Source organism: Lasioglossum baleicum, chromosome 19, assembly GCF_051020765.1.
Source record: "Lasioglossum baleicum chromosome 19, iyLasBale1, whole genome shotgun sequence".
Lineage (NCBI taxonomy): Eukaryota > Metazoa > Arthropoda > Insecta > Hymenoptera > Halictidae > Lasioglossum > Lasioglossum baleicum.
Genome location: NC_134947.1, coordinates 7,883,420 through 7,903,534, shown reverse-complemented (window position 1 = coordinate 7,903,534; position 20,115 = coordinate 7,883,420). Strand labels below are relative to the sequence as shown.

The window sequence follows — 20,115 nt, the reverse complement described above, 5'->3', positions numbered from 1 at the left end:
ATTAATAATTATATCAATTTACGTGAAAATTACGGAAAAAATCATCTTAAAGGTAGTAATAAAAAATAGTCAAAGAGACAACATTCAATATTAATGAGGTCTGCAGCTAAGGAAAGGAAAAATTGCAGCAGAATTTCGAGCTGAATTGGAGCTCCCAGTAACAACAAGACGTGTGCAACAACTTTTAAATTCTTCTGGACAAAAATACAACGTAAACCAGGCCTTAAAGAAGTACATAAACCGGCCTTTATCGATTTCGCACGACGACAAAACACAGTGACTTTATAGAAATTTTTCCATTTCAACTTCAATTTTTCAATTTTATTTTGTTAATATCAACTTCAACTTCAATTTCAATATCAACCCTTCAACGTCAATTTCAATTTTTCAACTTCAATTTCAATTTTCCAATTTCAACGTCAATTTTTCAATTTTAATACGTTAATTTCAACTCTTCAATTTCAATTTCAACATCAACTTTTCCATTTCAACTTCAATTTCTATTCTTCCATTTCAACCTCAATTTTTCAATTTTATTTCGTTAAATATCAACTTGAATTTCAACCATTCAACTTCAATTTCAATATCAACCCTTCAACTTCAATTTCAATTTTTCAATTTCAACATCAATTTTTCAATTTCAATACGTTAATTTCAGCTCTTCAATTTCCGTATTGCCCGTATTGATTTCGCACGGGCACAAAACACAGTGACTTTATAGAAATTTCGGTGAGCTTAGAGGGCACAGAGAAACTCGTAGGTACCACGTGGTATCCCTACTTCGCGCTATACGTCCTCCGCGATTGGCCGAATCGCTTGCAATAGAGCGATGTGGTGACGTACAGTGGTCTGGAGACCACGTTTTTTCGTGGCCAAAATTCAATTTTTCAACTTTAATACATTGAAAAAATTATTTCCTATAAAGAAACAACCCTTCAAAGCTCCCAAATCCAAAATATTATTCATTTCAGATAATTCTGTGATCAGATACAGCGTTCTAAAGACAAAGTCAGAAAATTCAAAGTAGAACAAAACGTTTTAGATTTCAATCATCGAATATCAGCAAAAATAGATTTTAATGATGGTTTTATATATATTAGTAAGCGCATTTCAAATATTTAATCCATTTTTAAGCATTGTTTGCATTGAATAGCGTAAATTAATAGCATTTAAATTAATACCATGTCACATAGTAGAGGTGCGTGTAGCGCGCGAGCGTGGTGGAAAAGGAAAGTAGGGGCAACAGGAGGTCATAGTGGGGGTATGGCTTAGTACCACGATTCTGGCAACAGTGCCCCCTGCGCCCCACTGTCAAAATCTCTGCCACCTCTTGTTGGACGGACAGTATACAAAATCATATTCGTTAGAAAAAGAAACATTCCCATTATTCTAACAATTGTGAAGCAATGGGAACGATTTCATGAAAATAATTTTGCTAAAGACCTGGTGTTTTCCCAAGTAAAGTTTCTCTCGTCGCATCAGACAATTTCCCAGCGTTCCCGATAAATCGAAACACGTTGATTCTACGTATACACTACAACAGGCGTGGGCACGGGTGGAGCCCCTCAAACGCCTGCTTCCCCCACCAAGCTTCCTTTCGGTGGCGCTCCTCGTGGCTCCGATGCACGAGGGCCGCGCACTGCTTGCGACAAGCGAAACGCGTCCTTCCGACATAGTAACGACGGATGCTGGTGGGGCAAAGTAGGCGCTACGGTGGGGACAGTTTTGCAATTGAGGCAAAATTGCCCACGCCTGCACTACAACCTGCCATTAATTAGCTATCTCTCAATAACGAGCTACAGAACGATAAACAAAATTCCTGTATTCAGGAGATTCTCAAAACTAGACGATAGAAGAAGTACTATCTCGGAGAACTATTTCCTAGGATCATTAAAAAATTCATCATCAGCCATCTTTACGTATATAACCGACGAAGGCAGAAGGGACAGAGGCTGTTCAACAGATTAATTGTTAAGTTCTACTTGAAACTGGCGCCAGGAGAGCTAAAGGAGACGTATCGGCGACCTATCGCGGCCTGTTATCTAAGATTTTCGCGACCTAAGGGCCGATAAGGGGTTCAGCCGTCGTCTGGGCGTGCTCTCGGTCGAGGAGGCCGAACTTTTGTTTTTCGATGGCTTCGATTTGCTACTCTTCTCTTTGCTAGTGGCTGCCGAAGAGGTTTTCACCGATTTCCCGAGCTTCGCCGCGGCCGTGTCCGAGCTGGTGCTCGTCGACACCGTCGCCGCCGCGGGTGTGGGTTTAGTTGCTGTAGTCAGGTGTGGGGATTGGGATTGGGTTTTAGGGCTTACTTGTACCTCACAGGGTGGCGGCGCGCTTCTGTACGACGGCACGATTTTGAAGGTCACTGATCCTCGTGCTTCACGCTGCAACAGAAAGCGGAATCGCTCAGCAAAATCGCTGGATCCTCTCGCGGAAGCTGTTCGATTATTTCTTCTAGTCGGTGGAACCGCGCAACAACCGCTCAACTAGACTGCGGGTTTTATGCGTTTGCGATAAAAATCGGTGGGTGTGATTTCAAGCAATAAAGGTATTACAAGAATTTAAGAGAGTGTCAACACATTTCTTAATTCCTTCTTGGCTCCTAGGGTAAAGGTATCAGGTACCGTGCCCATCCCCCACCCGGTTATCGGACACAAAACAATCTTTTTCGAAATTAATAAAAATAACATGAAGTACCCAGTATTACTTCGTTTCCGAAAATAAAATTGGTGTTTCCCCTTCGTATATGAATCGAAAGTATTAGAATAATTTTTGTTTAATAGAAAACATTGGTTAGAAACCTTATTCACCTGAGGATAATATAATAATGATTTTATTGTGCAACGGCATAAAAAAGAATTAATTAATCAAATTGTCATCACAAATTTCTTGTGTTTGTTAATATTTCTTTTGCATTCGAACAGAATAGTCCGGAAAAATTTGACAATACAGAAGAAAGGTTGATCATCAATCGTATGCATGCAAAATAAATTACAGAATCCCTTCAAATTAATGAAAATATTCCAAGTCGTCACTAAAAATCCGGTAACTGGTATCTTTACCCTATGTCTTGCAATGAATGCGTACAATTTTCAGTTCGCATAAAGATCCGCAGTCTATTGATTACAATTGTTTTCTTTCTTTTCTTCTCAAAATTAGTGCATTTCTCCTACGAATTATGATGTATTTGGTATGTAATCCAGTAGATTTGTACCCGGCGCACAGTGGGACTTTTCGTCCAAATCGGAAACAAAATCAAAGAACTTTCGATAGAAATGAGGTAGAGCTATGAAATTTTTCAAAAATTAAAGCTGAAACTTTGCAGAATATGGGAAAAATAGGGAGACTATGGTAAGAACGTTTTTTAACCTTGAGAAAATTCGTTAAACTTTCACAATTTGAAGATATCGATTTTGCAATATCCTGAGGTCGTAGAAAAATTTTGAGACCAGATTTGAAATCAGCGTGAACAAATCTACGGGAAATAAAGCACAGCATATTCAAAAAAAAAAATTTTCCGCGCGTGGTATTGGAAACACCACAATTTTCTCGAAATTGTGCAAGGTTAAAAAACGTTCTTACCATAATCTCCCTATTTTTCCCATATTCTGCAAAGTTTCAGCTTTAATTTTAAAAAAATTTCATCGCTCTACCTCATTTCTATCGAAAGTTCTTTGATTTTGTCTCCGATTTGGACGAAAGGTCCCACTGTGCGGCGCGGATGCAGGTCGAAGTTTCGATCCTGTAGGATCAATCGTTCAGGAGTTATGCTTGCTTAAAGTTGAGCATATTTTTGACATTTTACCTGTCAAGAAACTGGAAATATGCTCAACTTTAAACGACCATATCTTCTCAACTATTGATCCTAGAGGATCGAAACTTCGGTACAAATCTACTTGGATTACATACCAAATACATCATATTTCGTTGGAGAAAGGCACAAATTTTGAGTCCGGTAAAGTAAAGAGCAGCCTTTTCTTTGTTTATATTTGTAATTGTCGCTAACAATTTTGATTACGTAGCAGTAAGTAGCTGTTCTACAGTTCCATCAATTGTACTGCTGCACTAGGATCTTAATTCTTCGTGGGCGAGGAGCTTATCCTGTCGATAAGTACTAGGGGTGTGCGAGAACCCAAAATATCGGGAACCCGATGGTGGGAACGAGTCGGTTCGGATTCCTGAAAGAGAATCGGGTTTCCCGACAATTTTCAAAAAATATGACGTGTGATACTCTTGAAAAGAATTCGTGACTGACCGGTCAAATGATCGCTTTCACATCGTTTATTTTTTAATCATTGACATTATAAAGATGCTTCCATTAGAAATTATTCAATAATTTTCTTCACTCGAGTACGTTCCATTATAAAAATTGTGAAATGTCTAAATAAATTCAGCTTGGAGTTTTTATAAAACAATATACAAACGACACACGTTTTGTACCCGATACGGTCAGTGTTAAACACCTATATTATATTGAATATATAAAATATTTATAAATATGTAAAGAATAAATTATTTCGAAAATGCTTAAAAAACGTCGTGTTCCAGACCCAGCCCGATATTTCGGGTTCTCGCACACCCCTGATAAGTACAATTGATATACTAAGAAGCACAATAATTTATTTAATCATTTAAGAAATAATTTCGCACTAGTTCAATTCACGAGAAGCAAGAAATTTGTCCACGGATTGTGGAAAAAGTATCTCCACAATTTCCTCGGTGATCTAATTGAAATATTTCGAAAATGTATTGAAAAAAGGAAATGTATCCGTTTCTTTTCTAATATTTGCAACGCGGATTTTTTCCCTCGGTGAGTTTCAGCAGATCTTTGTACAAAAAAGAAGCATTAAATAAAATATAAATAATCCTGTAGGACGGAGAGTAAAACATTTCTGAAAAGCGTCCGTCCGTTTCAATAAACCATTGCGCAACTGTATCTCTCTCTCGTTTTCATACAGAATTCTGCCGAACGATCGCGATTCAAAAGAACCTAATTGTACTTATTGTTCGATCTCTGCAATATTAACAGCACTTACGAGTATTTTTTGCAACGCATTCACAGATTGATTGGCCACTGGTATTCCGTTAATTTCTCGGATCTCATCACCGACGTGAAGAGTCGCTTGTCGGTGTATCATTCCACCGTGCATAATTCGTGCTACCACGCATTTCCCATCTTCGTTCATTTTCAGAGTGATCCCCTGCAAGCAAGCATACACGATTATTACAATATCCTCCTTGAAATTGTGTTCGGAATGGCTATACTTGAGCGACGTGCGTTTGTTACACTTTAATGCCCATCTTGTGCGTTCGAGAACGCCCTTAAAAAAGAAACGACCAAACATAAAACCGGCGTTATTCTATGAATGAGATTGCAATGGCAATGCGTCACTGTCGAGTGTCGTACTTCGATCTTTATTTTTACACAGCGAACTTGGCGATCGTGCTTTTCATTGCGAATGTTATTTGCCGCGAGAACTTCCCGGAAATCTCCGTCAAGATCGCTTTCTACAATCCGTCCAAGTAAACGCGATTGCTTAAAAATGTCAACGTAGCACGAGCTACAGCTTTCATTCGATTAGATCGTTCGGAAAGTCATCATCGTTTCGTTGTCTCAAGGGAAAATGAAAGCCAATTTTTCACCATTTAGAATACATTTTATGACATTTTGTTATGTACGATCTGTTGCGATTTTCAGGCAACTTAAAGACATAAAGATAAGTGGAATTTCTGTTTTTTATTAGCGAAACGACTTTATTTGAAATTATATTTATGCACAGGAGTTGTGTACCATCGCGGTATTAAAAAAAAACAAAAGGCGATCGAAATACGTACTTTGATTTTGCATATTTGATGCGATGACAAAAAAATAATTGAATGGTTATGAAGCACTATACAAGGCAGGAAAAGATGTCCGAAAGGTTAGCTGTCAAGATATACCATGATTTTGCACTTCAAAATAAGGTTAAGTAATAACTGGACTACGGATCTTTATACAAAATATAAATTGTCTGCATCGATTGTAATAAACAGAAACTATATCGAATGTTTTTAATAGAGGAGAAATTATACGTTGACATCTTCAATTTTTAGTTTCTCAACAATTCCGAATTTCATCCACTCAACTTTGCTGTAAATGCATAAAGATCCGCAGTCTAGTCTATTTAGTAATGACAAATGGAGACAATGACATCTCTACTAGAAAAACGAAATTACCTTCCAAACGACCTCTAATAAGAAAAGAATTTATAAAACAACTGGGTTCTTCAATTGTGAGAGACAGTAATTTGTTTATCAAAGATGAACTACTAACCCTTTCGATATTGTTGGCATCTACAGGCGCTTCAAAAAATTAATATGCATATCGCTTCTGATTGGCGGGGAGCATGACTGTTCTTCGCGCAAGTTACAGAAACATAAATAAACATAACCTGTACAAAAACAGCATGACCGAGTCGTGAGTTGATATATTCGTTTTAAATACATAATAAGGAATAATTATGGATGAACAACAATTGCTAACAAATGGACAGAGCTACCCCATGAGTGATAATTAATAAAATCATTATTTTTACCGTCTTCGAGTACAAGTTGGCTCATTCACTGATGCAGATATTCTAAACTGTTCGATTTCTCTATGATCGTAAGTCGATACATTCGTTTCAAACATACAATTATAAATAATTATAGATGAACAACAATTTCTGACAAATGAACAGAGCTAAATATGTACCCCGTGAGTGATAATTGCACAAACTACTTCAAATTCAAATTGCTGATCTCATGATAACACTGTTCAATAAAATTAAACTTCTTTTGTGTTCAGAAATTACTGTTGGGCGATTCTTCTGCAGTTTGCCATTCTAAAACTTGAAATTTTTGGAGAAGTTAGAACAATTGGTTTGCTACAGAACGTGACAAAAATTTTTGAAAAAAAACTGCAAGTTGTCGGAATTGCAGAGAAACTACTAAAAGTTGTATTTTTCAACTTTTCTATGTGGGCTTATATGGAAAATTTAGAAAACACGTTTCGTAGATCTGTATCAATTAAACATATTCTGAAAATTTCATCAAAATCGGACGCCGTTGTAATGAGCTACAAACGTTTAAAGATGGTAAAAATTGCAGTTTTTCACGATTTTCGGCCTCCAACTGTTTTTTCCCGCATCAACCGATTTCCATGAAACTTCCACAGTGAGTATAATTTACACAGAACAAAATGTATTTCTTAAAATTTCAATATAGGCCTATACAAAAAAGTTGTAAAATGCAACTTTTTATATTTTCTCTACAATTCCGACCAAGTGCAATTTCTGAAAAAATTACTTTACACATCCTGTAGTAATCTAATTGCTTTAGCTTCCCAAAAAAGTTCAAATCGCATAGTTCAATATTGAAAAGGTTATGGTGTTTTTAAGAGTGTCCGAATATTAGTGGGAGTCACTGTAATATTGCAATCGCTGTAGAAGATCTAATATACAAAAATATAATACAACCCACAGAAAAAATCTCACCCAACAAGTAGATTGTGTAGTTTGCAAAAACAATTGTCGACGGAATAAAAACTTGGACTGTGTCAAATATGGAGTGTTTAATGTTTATCATCTTTAAATAATTTCCACCAACGATAACACGTCTTAAAATCGATTACTCGTGTCAAACTTACAAAAAATAAAAAGACTTCATGTTAGTAATAAAGATACACGAGATATCTCGTCCATAGCATCGTTCTTTCGACATCGTGGAAACGAGATATCTCGCCCACGGTAGTAAAGGGTTTAATAACTCCTCAACAAAGCCGCGGAGAACATTTTCAATGAACTCGAACATTTTAGAACACCTTGTATAAACAAAGACCAGTCAGAATATGTAGAATGAGATTATGATTACTGTTTCAGCGAACTCACCATCGGCTCATCGGTGTTCTTCTGGAACTGGACCAGCCTGACACGCGTCACATTTTCGAGGTCTAGATCACCGTTCTGTCCTTCGAGATCATCGCCTCCGTTCAAGTATGGAAGTAGAGGCGGCGGTGTCACCCTCGTGGCTTCTTCACCGTAAACTTCGTGTCCAGCTACGTCGTGCGCTTGCAACAACGCCTGCAACAAGAAACAACAAAGTTTCGAGTTAATACCATCGCGCGAGTAGACCAAAGCGAAACGACGCCATAATTCGCAGAAAATTCTACAGCACTTGCACCATAAGAGCTTTATGATAATTATATCGGTTCAATTTTACAAACAAATCCTCCACTCGTAACAGTTTATCAAAATTATTAACCATTCAACCAAATGACTCATCGTAAACATTCGGGGAAACAAATTTTACCACAATCAACGTAAATACAATATAGTTTATAACGTGGATATTCTATACAATGAAATGAAAGAATTGTTTGTCGAATTAGGAAGACAATAACAAATTTTCAACGAGTAATGGCAAACAAAATTACAAGGTAACTCCTCGTCTTCCCCAGGTAAATGGTTAAGCTAATTCTGCTGCACTTGAGCAAGGAAAATTTCTTCAAAGCAAGCTTCAGTTCGTTTTATGTTCATTTATTACGCGCATTAATAATGAAACTGCCAACTCCACGTTCTCCATTTTACAATCATAATTTAAACTTTAAACTATGACAATAATTCTAGGAGAAATTATTGAATAAATCTGTTTATATTGGACTCGAAGCACAGCCTTGTCACTTTATTCATTGCTAAAATCATACTATATATTTATCATTACTTATAATTACCATCATAATTTATTACATGACTTATTCACGTTCTTCAATCATAATTTAATCTATGAAGATAATTCTGGGAGAAATTATTGAATAAATCTATTTATATTGGACTGGAAGCACAGCCTTGTCACTTTATTCATTGCTAAAATCATACTATATATTTATCATTACTTATAATTACCATCATAATTTATTACATGACTTATTCACGTTCTTCAATCATAATTTAATCTATGAAGATAATTCTGGGAGAAATTATTGAATAAATCTATTTATATTGGACTGGAAGCACAGCCTTGTCACTTTATTCATTGCTAAAATCATACTATATATTTATCATTACTTATAATTACCATCATAATTTATTACATGACTTATTCACGTTCTTCAATCGTAATTTAATCTATGAAGATAATTCTGGGAGAAATTATTGAATAAATCTATTTATATTGGACTGGAAGCACAGCCTTGTCACTTTATTCATTGCTAAAATCATACTATATATTTATCATTACTTATAATTACCATCATAATTTATTACATGACTTATTCACGTTCTTCAATCATAATTTAATGTGTGAAGATAATTCTGTGAGAAATTATCGAACAAATTTATTTTACATCAAGCACGCAGCAGCCTCGTCATTTTACGCAACGCTGAAGAATAGAAAGTCCTTCCAAGAATACGAAATTGAATCGAGACACATACTATAAAATTAAAATGAAAGATGGAATACAGAATTGATGTTCCCGTAACTTCCCAGAAAATACGTTTCCCACCCGAAATTCATGGGCAATTTTCCTCTCCAATATTTCCCCGGGAAGAATATGTATCAAATATTTTCGCGACGACACTCACAGTGGACGATTTGCTCGCAAACGTGCCCAAAAATCGAAAAAATGAATTTTCAAATCGAGAGTTTTGGATCCTTGGGTTGGTTGTACTTATGTTTGGGCTATATTATGGTTATTGAAAAATGTGTCTGGCCCTTCTACAAAACCGGGAAATTCAGTATGAAAGTGACATTCTTTGAGAGCGCAGCTACGTACTGCGAATTATCGCGTCAGCAAAGTGTGCATAACTCGCTACATATACATTATATTGTGCTAATTTTCATTCTATAATATGGAGGGCACCCCTGGAGGTAAGTAAATCATACTTATGTATTGTATAAGGTGCAAATAATTATGGATAATCTATTATGCGGGATGTATAAAAATTTCATACAAAAATTTCAGAAAACTAGGGAAATAGTTACGATTTTGAGGGATTGTGAGCATGGGACTTGAATACACTTTTAGATTATAGTATCAGTATAGTAGAATCAACAAAAATCGGACACCCTTAGGTGCCACTTTAGTTATTATAACTATTTTTGTAATGCGGAGTGCATGTCCGTATTCAGTGGCGCACCCAGGATGTAATCTTGGGGGGGTCGAGTTGAACCCAGCCCTAGGTTTTGCGTGATGACCTTTTTTTTAAGCCAAAATATCTATCATCGGTACCCAGGGCTATTCCGCGATTTTAATTTTGGAAGCTGAACATTTTTTTCTTGGTGGGGGACTTGGCTCCCTGGCTCCCCCCCCCCCCCTGGGTGCGCCACTGTCCGTATTATAAATGTCCGTATTCAATCCTCGTGGCGGCCGTAGTTGCTGCGAGCACTATGGCAGCCATGGAGAAGTGGGGGTATTCCACGGGTATTCCTTGAGAACCCCTATCACGCGTGCTACTTCTGCCCCCCTCCCATGCCTGTAATAGATTCTATCTCTTAGATTATTCTGCTGTTAGTGTATAGCGGATCGATTTGAAGTTTTTTTTGTAATTTTGACATCAGATTTATAATCAGCGACCCTAAAAACCTATGAGTATCAATTTTGAACTAAACTGGAGTACTCTTTCCTGTTTTTGGCACGTTTTGGCGATTTCCGACCACTGTGCGACTGTTCCCGATCAAAATTTCGCGACAATTGCGGAACACCAGCCGTCCGCGACGGTGTTTCTACTTCTCATACATTCGAAATGTCCACGTTGTTCGCGGGGGATTGGTTCACGCTATATTATGTTTCGTAACCGGTGCTCATCGTCGGTTTCTCGAGTTCCCCGATTCTTCGGGCAAACATCGGTAATGGCACGTTTCATCAAACTGCTTCCTTGATTGCGACACATGGACGGCCAAGTACCGTTCCAAACAAGCTATTTGCACAGCTCGTCCGAATTTGCGGTTTAGTCTTGGCCTTGGTGTTCCGAGTTCCTGCCCAGACATGTCTCAAACCGCGAAGTTCTGCAAACTACTTCAATTATACAAGCGAATTCGCCTAGATGGTTGCTCGCGTAGTTCAGCCCCTATTACGCGTCATTGGAAAAACGTTTTTCAACGTTTCTTTATCGACGTATAAACTTCAACTTTCTTTAAATTGTCTTCCTCAGTGAATTCTGCTTTTGCTGGGACTTGTTTTATGCGCTAGTGGCATTACGGTAAGACAAGTGCAGAGTTTTCAGAAGAAATATCGACAAAACAATGGAACTGATCGTCCATCAGGCAGTGAGAAACTTGTGGGGACCACGTGGTACCTCTACTCCGCGCTACGCGTCTTCCGCTATTGGCTGAAACGTGGTGACTTTGAATTCTTAGTAAGAATTCTTTCATTTACTAGATCTTTTACTAGATCGAGCCACTCCCAGACGAATTATGCTGGGATAACAGAGACTTCAGGCATCAGAGATTCGGATAACGGACACTCAACTGTATTAGAAGGTTCATTGTGCTTTAGGAAAACATTTGGCGTTCACTTCTAGAACTTTATCAAGCTGCGTACAATTATTCAGTTAGTCTAGTGCACTTGAGAAACACAGTAGCCGAAGATTTGTCCCTATTATCACTTTCAAAGCGCAGCGTACTTTCTGCTAAAACATTTACAGGTTCACAAGGATCAGAATTTGCACATATTCCTGCGCGTGTTTGCGCTATACCGATTCCACAACGCGTCATCGCGACTAAACCCTAAATCGGGTCCAGTAGCAGCAAACATTTGACCGGAGTCGCCGCAGCCTAATTAGAAAACAAACACGCGCGTCAATATTTGAGCCCTTATTTCTGGAAAACGTTTCAATTCCGCGGAGTTTCGTAGCCGCGTGGTTGCTAACGACGTCACGCATTCGCATTTACATCGTTTCGTTCCAGATTCTTGTTCGTTAGATCGCGTTAAGGCGTCTTGACCTTAATGCTCGAATACGAGAACGAGGATTTCGCAAAAAATTTAATTCACTTCCGCCGAAAGTGGAGAGCCTCGAGCCGTCTTGATGAAAAATGCTGAGTTTTATCAGCGCGGTTGTTTATTCGTCCGACACGAGGCCTCGCGGGTAAACGCCGGGACACGGGACAGGCTGTGCATTCAGCCGGCGGGCTTGCTACGTCAATAAGCCGTCGGACGATTATTTATTACTGAAACGGGCGGCTCTTGTTTCGAGTGAAACCCTCGCGCAGCTCTTAACTGGAGTCTACCATCTTGAACGTGTACCGAAGCGGGACGATTTTAAGGATTTCGTAGGAACCATAACTAGATCCATTAAAGTCCTTATACATTTTTGCATATTTCTGGACATACTTCTTTGGTACTAATGATGATCTTATCGAGTCTAATCAAATTAATCGGAGTCTACCGTCTTGCGTATACTGAAGGGACATTAGATGATATTGACGATTTAAAAGCAACCATAACTAGATTCATTCAAGTCCTTATATATTTTTGCATATCTTTTGGACATACTTCTTTGGTACCGACGATGATCTTATTGAATCTAATACAAATTAACCGGAGTCTACCATCTTGAATGTGTACTGGAGGAACATCAGATGATTTTGACGATTTCAAAGAAACCATAACTAGATTGATGCAAGTCCTCCTACATTTTTGCATATTTCTGGACATACTTCTTTGGTACCATCGCTGATCTTATCGAGTCTAATACAAATAGTTAACCATCTTGATCGTGTACTGAAGGGACATCAGATGATTTTAAGGATTTCATAGCAACCATAACTAGATTCATTCAAGTCTGTATACATTTTTCCATATTTCTGGACATACTTCTTTGGTACCAACGATGATCTTATCGAGTCTAATACAAATAGTTAACCATCTTGATCGTGTACTGGAGGGACATCAGATGATTTGGACAATTTCAAAGCAACCATATCTAGATTCATTCAGGTCCTTCTACATTTTTGCATATTTCTTGACATACTTCTTCGGTACCATCGCTGATCTTATTGAATCTAAAACAAATTAACCGGAGTCTACCATCTTGAATGTGTACCGAAGCGGGACGATTTTAAGGATTTCGTAGGAACCATAACTAGATCCATTAAAGTCCTTATACATTTTTGCATATTTCTGAACATACTTCTTTGGTACCAATGATGATCTTATCGAGTCTAATCAAATTAACCGGAGTCTACCATCTTGAATGTGTACTGGAGGGACATCAGATGATTTTGACGATTTCAAAGCAACCATAACTAGATTCATTCAAGTCTGTATACATTTTTCCATATTTCTGGACATACATCTTTGGTAACAACGATGATCTTATCGAGTCTAATCAAATTAATCGGAGTCTACTGTCTTGAACTTGTACTGAAGGGACATTAGATGATTTTAACGATTTCAAAGCAACCATAACTAGATTGATGCAAGTCCTTCTACATTCTTGCATATCTTTTGGACATACTTCTTTGATACCAACGATGATCTTATCGAGTCTAATACAAATAGTTAACCATCTTGATCGTGTACTGAAGGGACATCAGATGATTTTGACGATTTCAAAGCAACCATAACTACATTCAATCAGGTCCTTCTACATTTTTGCATATTTCTAGACATACTTCTTTGGTACCAACGCTGATCTTATCGAGTTTAATACAAATTAATTTGGTCCACCATCTCGAATGTGTACTGAAGCGACATTAGATGATTTTAACGATTTCAAAGCAGCCATAACTAGATTGATGCAAGTCTTTCTACATTTTTGCATATTCTTGGACATACTGCTTTGGTACCAACGCTGATCTGATTTAATCGAATACAAATAGCTAACGTTTCAAACTAGCTACCAAAGGCTTAACATCTTTAACTTTATCAGCAAAAATTAGTATAATGTATCGACGCCACCTAGTGACGCCAAGAGTGTTCACCGCGTCTCTTTGTAAAACGTAACGTGTACGAACACGTGCAATGTAGTGTTCCGTAATACAGTATATATTATACCATTAATGCCGTATATTTATTGAAATACCCATCAGAAGTCCAGTACGTACACCACAATTAGTTTTGAATTTTTCTAGTGTATTATTATTTGTGTAATATACCTATTTTTCCTATTAAGCAAAATTATGTGCTGCGGAGTTACCTATAAGAATTAAAAACAGGAACGAATGTTTGAGTCCGTAAATATTTGTTGCTGTCGAATGCTACCTGCATAACAAACGTCAAATTGTATCTAGACATGAATTCCAACTAATAACACGGGCAAGATTGTTATTGCACGACAGTCTTGTGTTTATATGGCCGCTGGATATTCGCAAAAATATTTGTTAGAGTGTAACGAATAAAAACGTCGTGTTGATTCGACTAAAACATGAAACACGAAGTGGTAACCCATAACGGACAGATGGTTTTTACGATTTCATGGCAACCATAGCTAGATCTCTCTCGATCTTTAGATCTTTAACTTTACGAGCAAAAGTTGTTTTTGTATTTACCTAGTGTGTTTTTATTTTTAATGTGTCTATACCTCCCTTATATAGTGAAAATTTATTCGATATTGATGAAGTTGTTAATCTGGAGACTAGGAGATCTGGAGGGCTATCGCTATCTAAATATTGTTCAACGTTATACAAACTATTTGTTGATTTGTAGGCTAGGAGATTGGGGGACTATCGTTATCTAAATATTGTTCAACGTTATACAAACTATTAACCTACCGGAAGCCTGTTAGCAGTCTCAATGACTAATATAGTAGGTGGACGGCTCAAGGAGTTGTGAAGGTGAACGTTGATTTTTATACAAACACTGTCCAACCATTCCAACTGTTAATCTACCGGAAGGGAGGCCTGTTAGCAGGCTTATTAATGATTAAAAATCTTCTTGCGGGGAACAATTCCGAAAAAAAATGATTGGATCACATTCCCGAAGACGACTTGTCGGTTCACGACGAAAACTGTCGTTGCTGTTGAATAACTTTTCGCGGAATAGCGAGCTGTGAATCGTAAACATTTAAAATCCATTGAATAGAGGTGGTTAAGCAACGGGTTAAAATACACGTGTATTTGTATACACGTAAAATAGAAATCTCTACACTCTTAACCCCGAGCGAAAGGAAGGAAGCGGCCTCTCAAAGAGAGGGATGAGAGAGAGAGAGAGGAAGACAGAGGAATGAGAGGAAGAGGCGACACCGGTGTGTTCTTTCACCGATTTCTCGGGCTTGGTCGTCGACACGTTCAGTGGATTCTAAGCCGTCTTCAAGCTCCCTAATGAGGGAAAAGTCACGTCGGTTGACTCGAGAAAGCGGAAGAGCGAAACGGTTCAAGTGCCAGGGACTGCTCGTGCTGCGGCGACACACGGCCACGCTATGATACGATACGATACGATACGGCATGCTGCAACCAGTACGTTGCAAAGTGTCGGAATAATTCCCTGGAATGTTGCCAATGTCTGAAGAGCCATCCCGCCGTTGCCACGAGGACGATCGCGTTCGAATCCCTCTGCACAGGCTACTGTAAATCTTCCTGACCCGGACACTTAGGCTTCAGTGTTTACACGCTCGCCGACCAAACCCACACCATTCCGACGATTTTTAGGCTTTTATTGCTCCGATCGATTACTTTGTTATTTTCCCCGCGTTCGTTCGCCTTCCATCTACTCGGCTGAGTGCGAGATTTCATTTCGTGTCGCGAGATAATGGTCCTACTTTCAGCCCTGACGTCTTCTTCGGGATCCGTTCCACGCGTTTGCAATTTTACTCGTTTATTATTCTATTCCTGTGAAAATTGTGTTCAGTTTTATTCAACTTTTCTTAGGCCGTTATTAGACTAGGCCACTGGTGGGCAACTTTTATGAAGAGCTTTTATGAATCGGTAACTGGTGGTACCACCAAGCGTTCATTCCCGCTGTAGATGTAACGCTGTGTCGTGTTCTTATGTATTTTACGATAAATGTGGTGGTAATTTGAACGTCAATTGTTCATGTTTTCGCGATGCTGGTGGCGCAACTCGGTTGCGCCACCAGTGGCTCAGCACGTCGTGGGGCATTGAAACAAATGTAACCTATTAGACTACGGTAACTGGTGGAGCCACCAAAAATAGTTGCCGATCTGGTGGACGGCATCGGCAACCGGCCGGGCAACATTTGGTGGCGCCTCCACCAGCCGGGGTATTGATTTGAATGTAGCCTATTAGACAAAGCCACCAAGTTGCGCCACCAGCATCGCGAAAACATGAACAATTGACGTTCAAATTACCACCACATTTATCGTAAAATACATAAGAACACGACACAGCGTTACATCGACAGCGGGAATGAACGCTTGGTGGTACCACCAGTTACCGATTCATAAAAGCTCTTCAATTCGGTGGCGCCACCAAGTTGCGCCACCAAGTTGCCCACCAGTGGCCTAGTCTAATAACGGCCTAATAGGCTACATTCAAATCAATACCCCGGCTGGTGGAGGCGCCACCAAATGTTGCCCGGCCGGTTGCCGATGCCGTCCACCAGATCGGCAACTATTTTTGGTGGCTCCACCAGTTACCGTAGTCTAATAGGTTACATTTGTTTCAATGCCCCACGACGTGCTGAGCCACTGGTGGCGCAACCGAGTTGCGCCACCAGTGGCCTAGTCTAATAACGGCCTAATAACGGCCTTAGGAGTCAACGTTCTCTCGATGATCTTCCTCGCAGACCTTGGGACACCATTGTAAAATGGTTTCGAAGAATTCTCAAGAAAAGCTGCATAGCTATAGACAGCAATTACAGGAACTTATAATAAGATTTTATATAATTACTAGACTGATCTTCGCGCAAAATAAAAATATTCTGCATCGATTGTGGGAACCAGTAGTTAAATAAAAATTCATTTCACCCCTCAGAAGTCTTTTCACGTTGAAATCTTTTATATTTTTCACTATTTTATGTTTCATCCGGTTAATTTCTTTATCGTTTAGCGCCGCGGGGGTTGGTGAGCGAAGCGAACAGGGGGCGTAGTCCCCTAAGTTATTTAAAAGAATATTTCCAAGATCCTTTTTGACGTAGCGACTCGAGAGCCTACTGCAGTAAACAACCGTACGTAGTACAGGTCAAATCCCTGGACATCGATAAACCAAAGGATAGACGATAATAAACTTTGTAGGTGTTTGTTCGCCCGATAAGAATTGCGAACAACAAGTCGAATGGTGCGATATTTTTGGCGAACAGTGCCGAAGAAACCCCAGGACACATAGATGGAACAGAGAGAAATACGGTAGTACGGTATACGTTCGTCCTGGCGGTTGGTTACTTGAAATCGAGCCAAAATCGTCACATGGGCCGCATTGATAGCCGCGCCACGTTTCTATTTCCCGTGTCCCGCGAACGCCTAATCTATATGTAAATCCTGCTCGGAGGAAAGCATGTGTGAAGTGAAACACGCGCGATCACGCGGACGATATCGTGGCAATTTTCTCATGATTCTCGAGAACGACCGATCTACGTGGAACAAGTGACAGGGATAACTCTCATGATAGCGATATTAACTACAGCGCCCGACTGCTGGAAAACACTGCTCGTCGACACGTTTGCTACAACGCATGTAGGAAAGCAGTGGGGTGGCTCAGAATTGTTCCAAATAAAGTTTAAGCTCGATCGGATAACAGGAAACCTTGCCCCAAGGCCCTTGAACGTTAGAAGAATTCATTGAAATGCTCATAACATCGTTTTCCTCGAATATCTTCTAAAATGTTGATCGAATAGAAAAATGTGTTAGACGAAACCTGTAGATCCGGGCAGGCTGCGTCTTTTATGTCCCATTACTTTTTTCCGTGAAACGAATGGTTTACAAGAAAATTGAGAAAAACCGAGCCCCAAGACCCTTGAATGTTGAAATGCTCATAACATCGTTTTCCTCGAATATCTTGTAAAATATTGACCGAATCGAAAAATGTGTTAGACGGAACCTGTAGATCCAGGCAGGCTGCGTCTTTTATGTCGCATTACTTTTTTTCGTGGAACGAACGGTTTACAAGAGAATTGCGAAAAACCGTGCCCCAAGGCCCTTGAACGTTAGAAGAATTCATTGAAATGCTGACAACATCGTTTTCCTCGAATATCTTCTAAAATGTTGATCGAATAGAAAAACGTGTTAGACGAAATCTGTAGATCCGGACAGGCTGCATCTTTTATGTCGCATTACTTTTTTTCGTGGAACGAACGGTTTACAAGAAAATTGAGAAAAACCGTGCCTCAAGGCCCTTGAACGTTAGAAGAATTAATTGAAATGCTCATAACATCGTTTTCTTCGAATATCTTTTAAAGCGTTGACCGAATCGAAAAATGTTTCAGACGAAACCTGTAGATCCGGGCAGGCTGCGTCTTTTATGTCTCATTACATTTTTTCGTTGAACTAACGGTTTTCAAGAAAATTGAGAAAACCCGTGCCCCGAGTCCCTTGAACGTTAGAAGAATTAATTGAAATGCTCATAACATCGTTTTCCTCGAATATCTTTTAAAGCGTTGACCGAATCGAAAAATGTTTCAGACGAAACCTGTAGATCCGGACAGGCTGCGTCTTTTATGTCCCATTCCTTTTTTCCGTGAAACGAATGGTTTACCAGAAAATTGAGAAAAACCGTGCCCCAAGGCCCTTGAATATTGAAATGCTCAGAACATCGTTTTCCTCGAATATCTTGTAAAATATTGACCGAATCGAAAAATGTGTTAGACGAAACCTGTAGGTCCGGGCAGGCTGCGTCTTTTATGTCCCATTACTTTTTTTCGTGAAACGAACGGTTTTCAGGAAAATTCTGAAAAATGTCTTCTAAAATTTGAAAGTTGGTGTGTTTTCATTATATTTTAAACATCATCGGAAAATGTGTATTTTTTTTAACTTGTGTAACTTGCTTTGTTTTAGTTGCATAGTATTTTGCAGGAAGTTGCATATACTTCTTTTATTAGAAGCAAAAAAGTTGTTTGGTTCCACTTTATCGAGGGTAAAGGTTTTATAAAGAGAATTACGTTTCGAAAAGTCTAAAGTGAACTTTGCTCGAAGGAGATTTGTTGCCAAATAAAAAGTATTGTATTGATGTAGTCTCGTTAATTTTCGGAATACTGGGTCAAAACAGACCCGAAAGCCGCCATCGCATCAGCATTAAGATTCGTCTTAACGTTTCGAGTTGTCGACTAAATGCAGCAGAGATATAAGTAATTGCTAAACTGCGAGTCTCGATGCAAATCCAAATCTCATTGAGCTATTTGGCAGATAATGGAGTCGACAAGGATCTCTTTGCTCCACTAAGGGTTTCATTATGTTCCAAGGATGATGGAAAGCTTATTAAACTTCTCCCGTTTCATTAAACAAATTACTTTGCGGACTTTTCATGGCTGCTGAATTTCAAAATGTATCTCATGACACAGCTTCTTGTTCGGCGTCGATATTCAGAGAACTGACTACGAATACAGAAAATTGCAGAATTATCAGATCGACGACTCGGGTCAACGATACTTTCTTTGAAATATTATAGAACAAATTTTTACCGAACGTTCTTTCCCTTTTTTAATTCTTACAGTTAACTCTGCAGTATTTGCATCTCTCGAAACCTTTTAATCTCCATCGTAAAAATTTATTCAACAGCAATGGCAATTTGGGTTGTGAATCGACGAGTCATCTTCAGGAATGTGATAGAATCATTTTTTTCGGAATTGCTCTCTGGAAGAAGACCACGTTTTTATTAGCTCGCTTTCTTGCCTGTCTGTTTGTTTGTTCGGTACAAATTTTGCAAATTGCTTTTAAACTAACTTCCCGATGAGCTAGAGACTTGAAACTTTAAACGTAGCTCACTAAACTGGATGACAATGCAATATTAAAAAACAAAAGACAAAGTCATAGTTCAAATCAGATAAAATTTGTCAGTCGTTAACCGAACATTTCGTTCGTTTATAAACAATTCCGTCCACTGATTCGCATCCGAATTGAAACGTTTAATGCCCTACAACATAGCTATACAGTGTAGAATTTGATCGAACCGTTGCGCCGAAAAAAATATTACTATTCCAAGTTTGTTCAAACAAATTTACGATCGATAAAACAAATCCCTCCTTTATTCCGTCCACTGCTTGAACAACGA

General features: G+C 38.8%; 1 protein-coding gene across 9 annotated transcripts in view; it reads right to left on the bottom strand.

The window, feature by feature from the left end:
• Nucleotides 1–20,115, bottom strand: part of Cask (peripheral plasma membrane protein CASK) — a 601,001-nt gene that overhangs the window by 92,467 nt on the left and 488,419 nt on the right. For all 9 annotated transcript variants that reach the window (XM_076443708.1, XM_076443712.1, XM_076443710.1 and 6 more), the window contains 3 exons: nt 7,908–8,099; nt 5,037–5,201; nt 2,316–2,384 (listed from right to left, as the gene is read on the bottom strand). In XM_076443708.1, the coding sequence (XP_076299823.1) occupies nt 2,316–2,384; nt 5,037–5,201; nt 7,908–8,099 (426 nt within the window). The remainder of the gene's footprint in view (nt 1–2,315; nt 2,385–5,036; nt 5,202–7,907; nt 8,100–20,115) is intronic.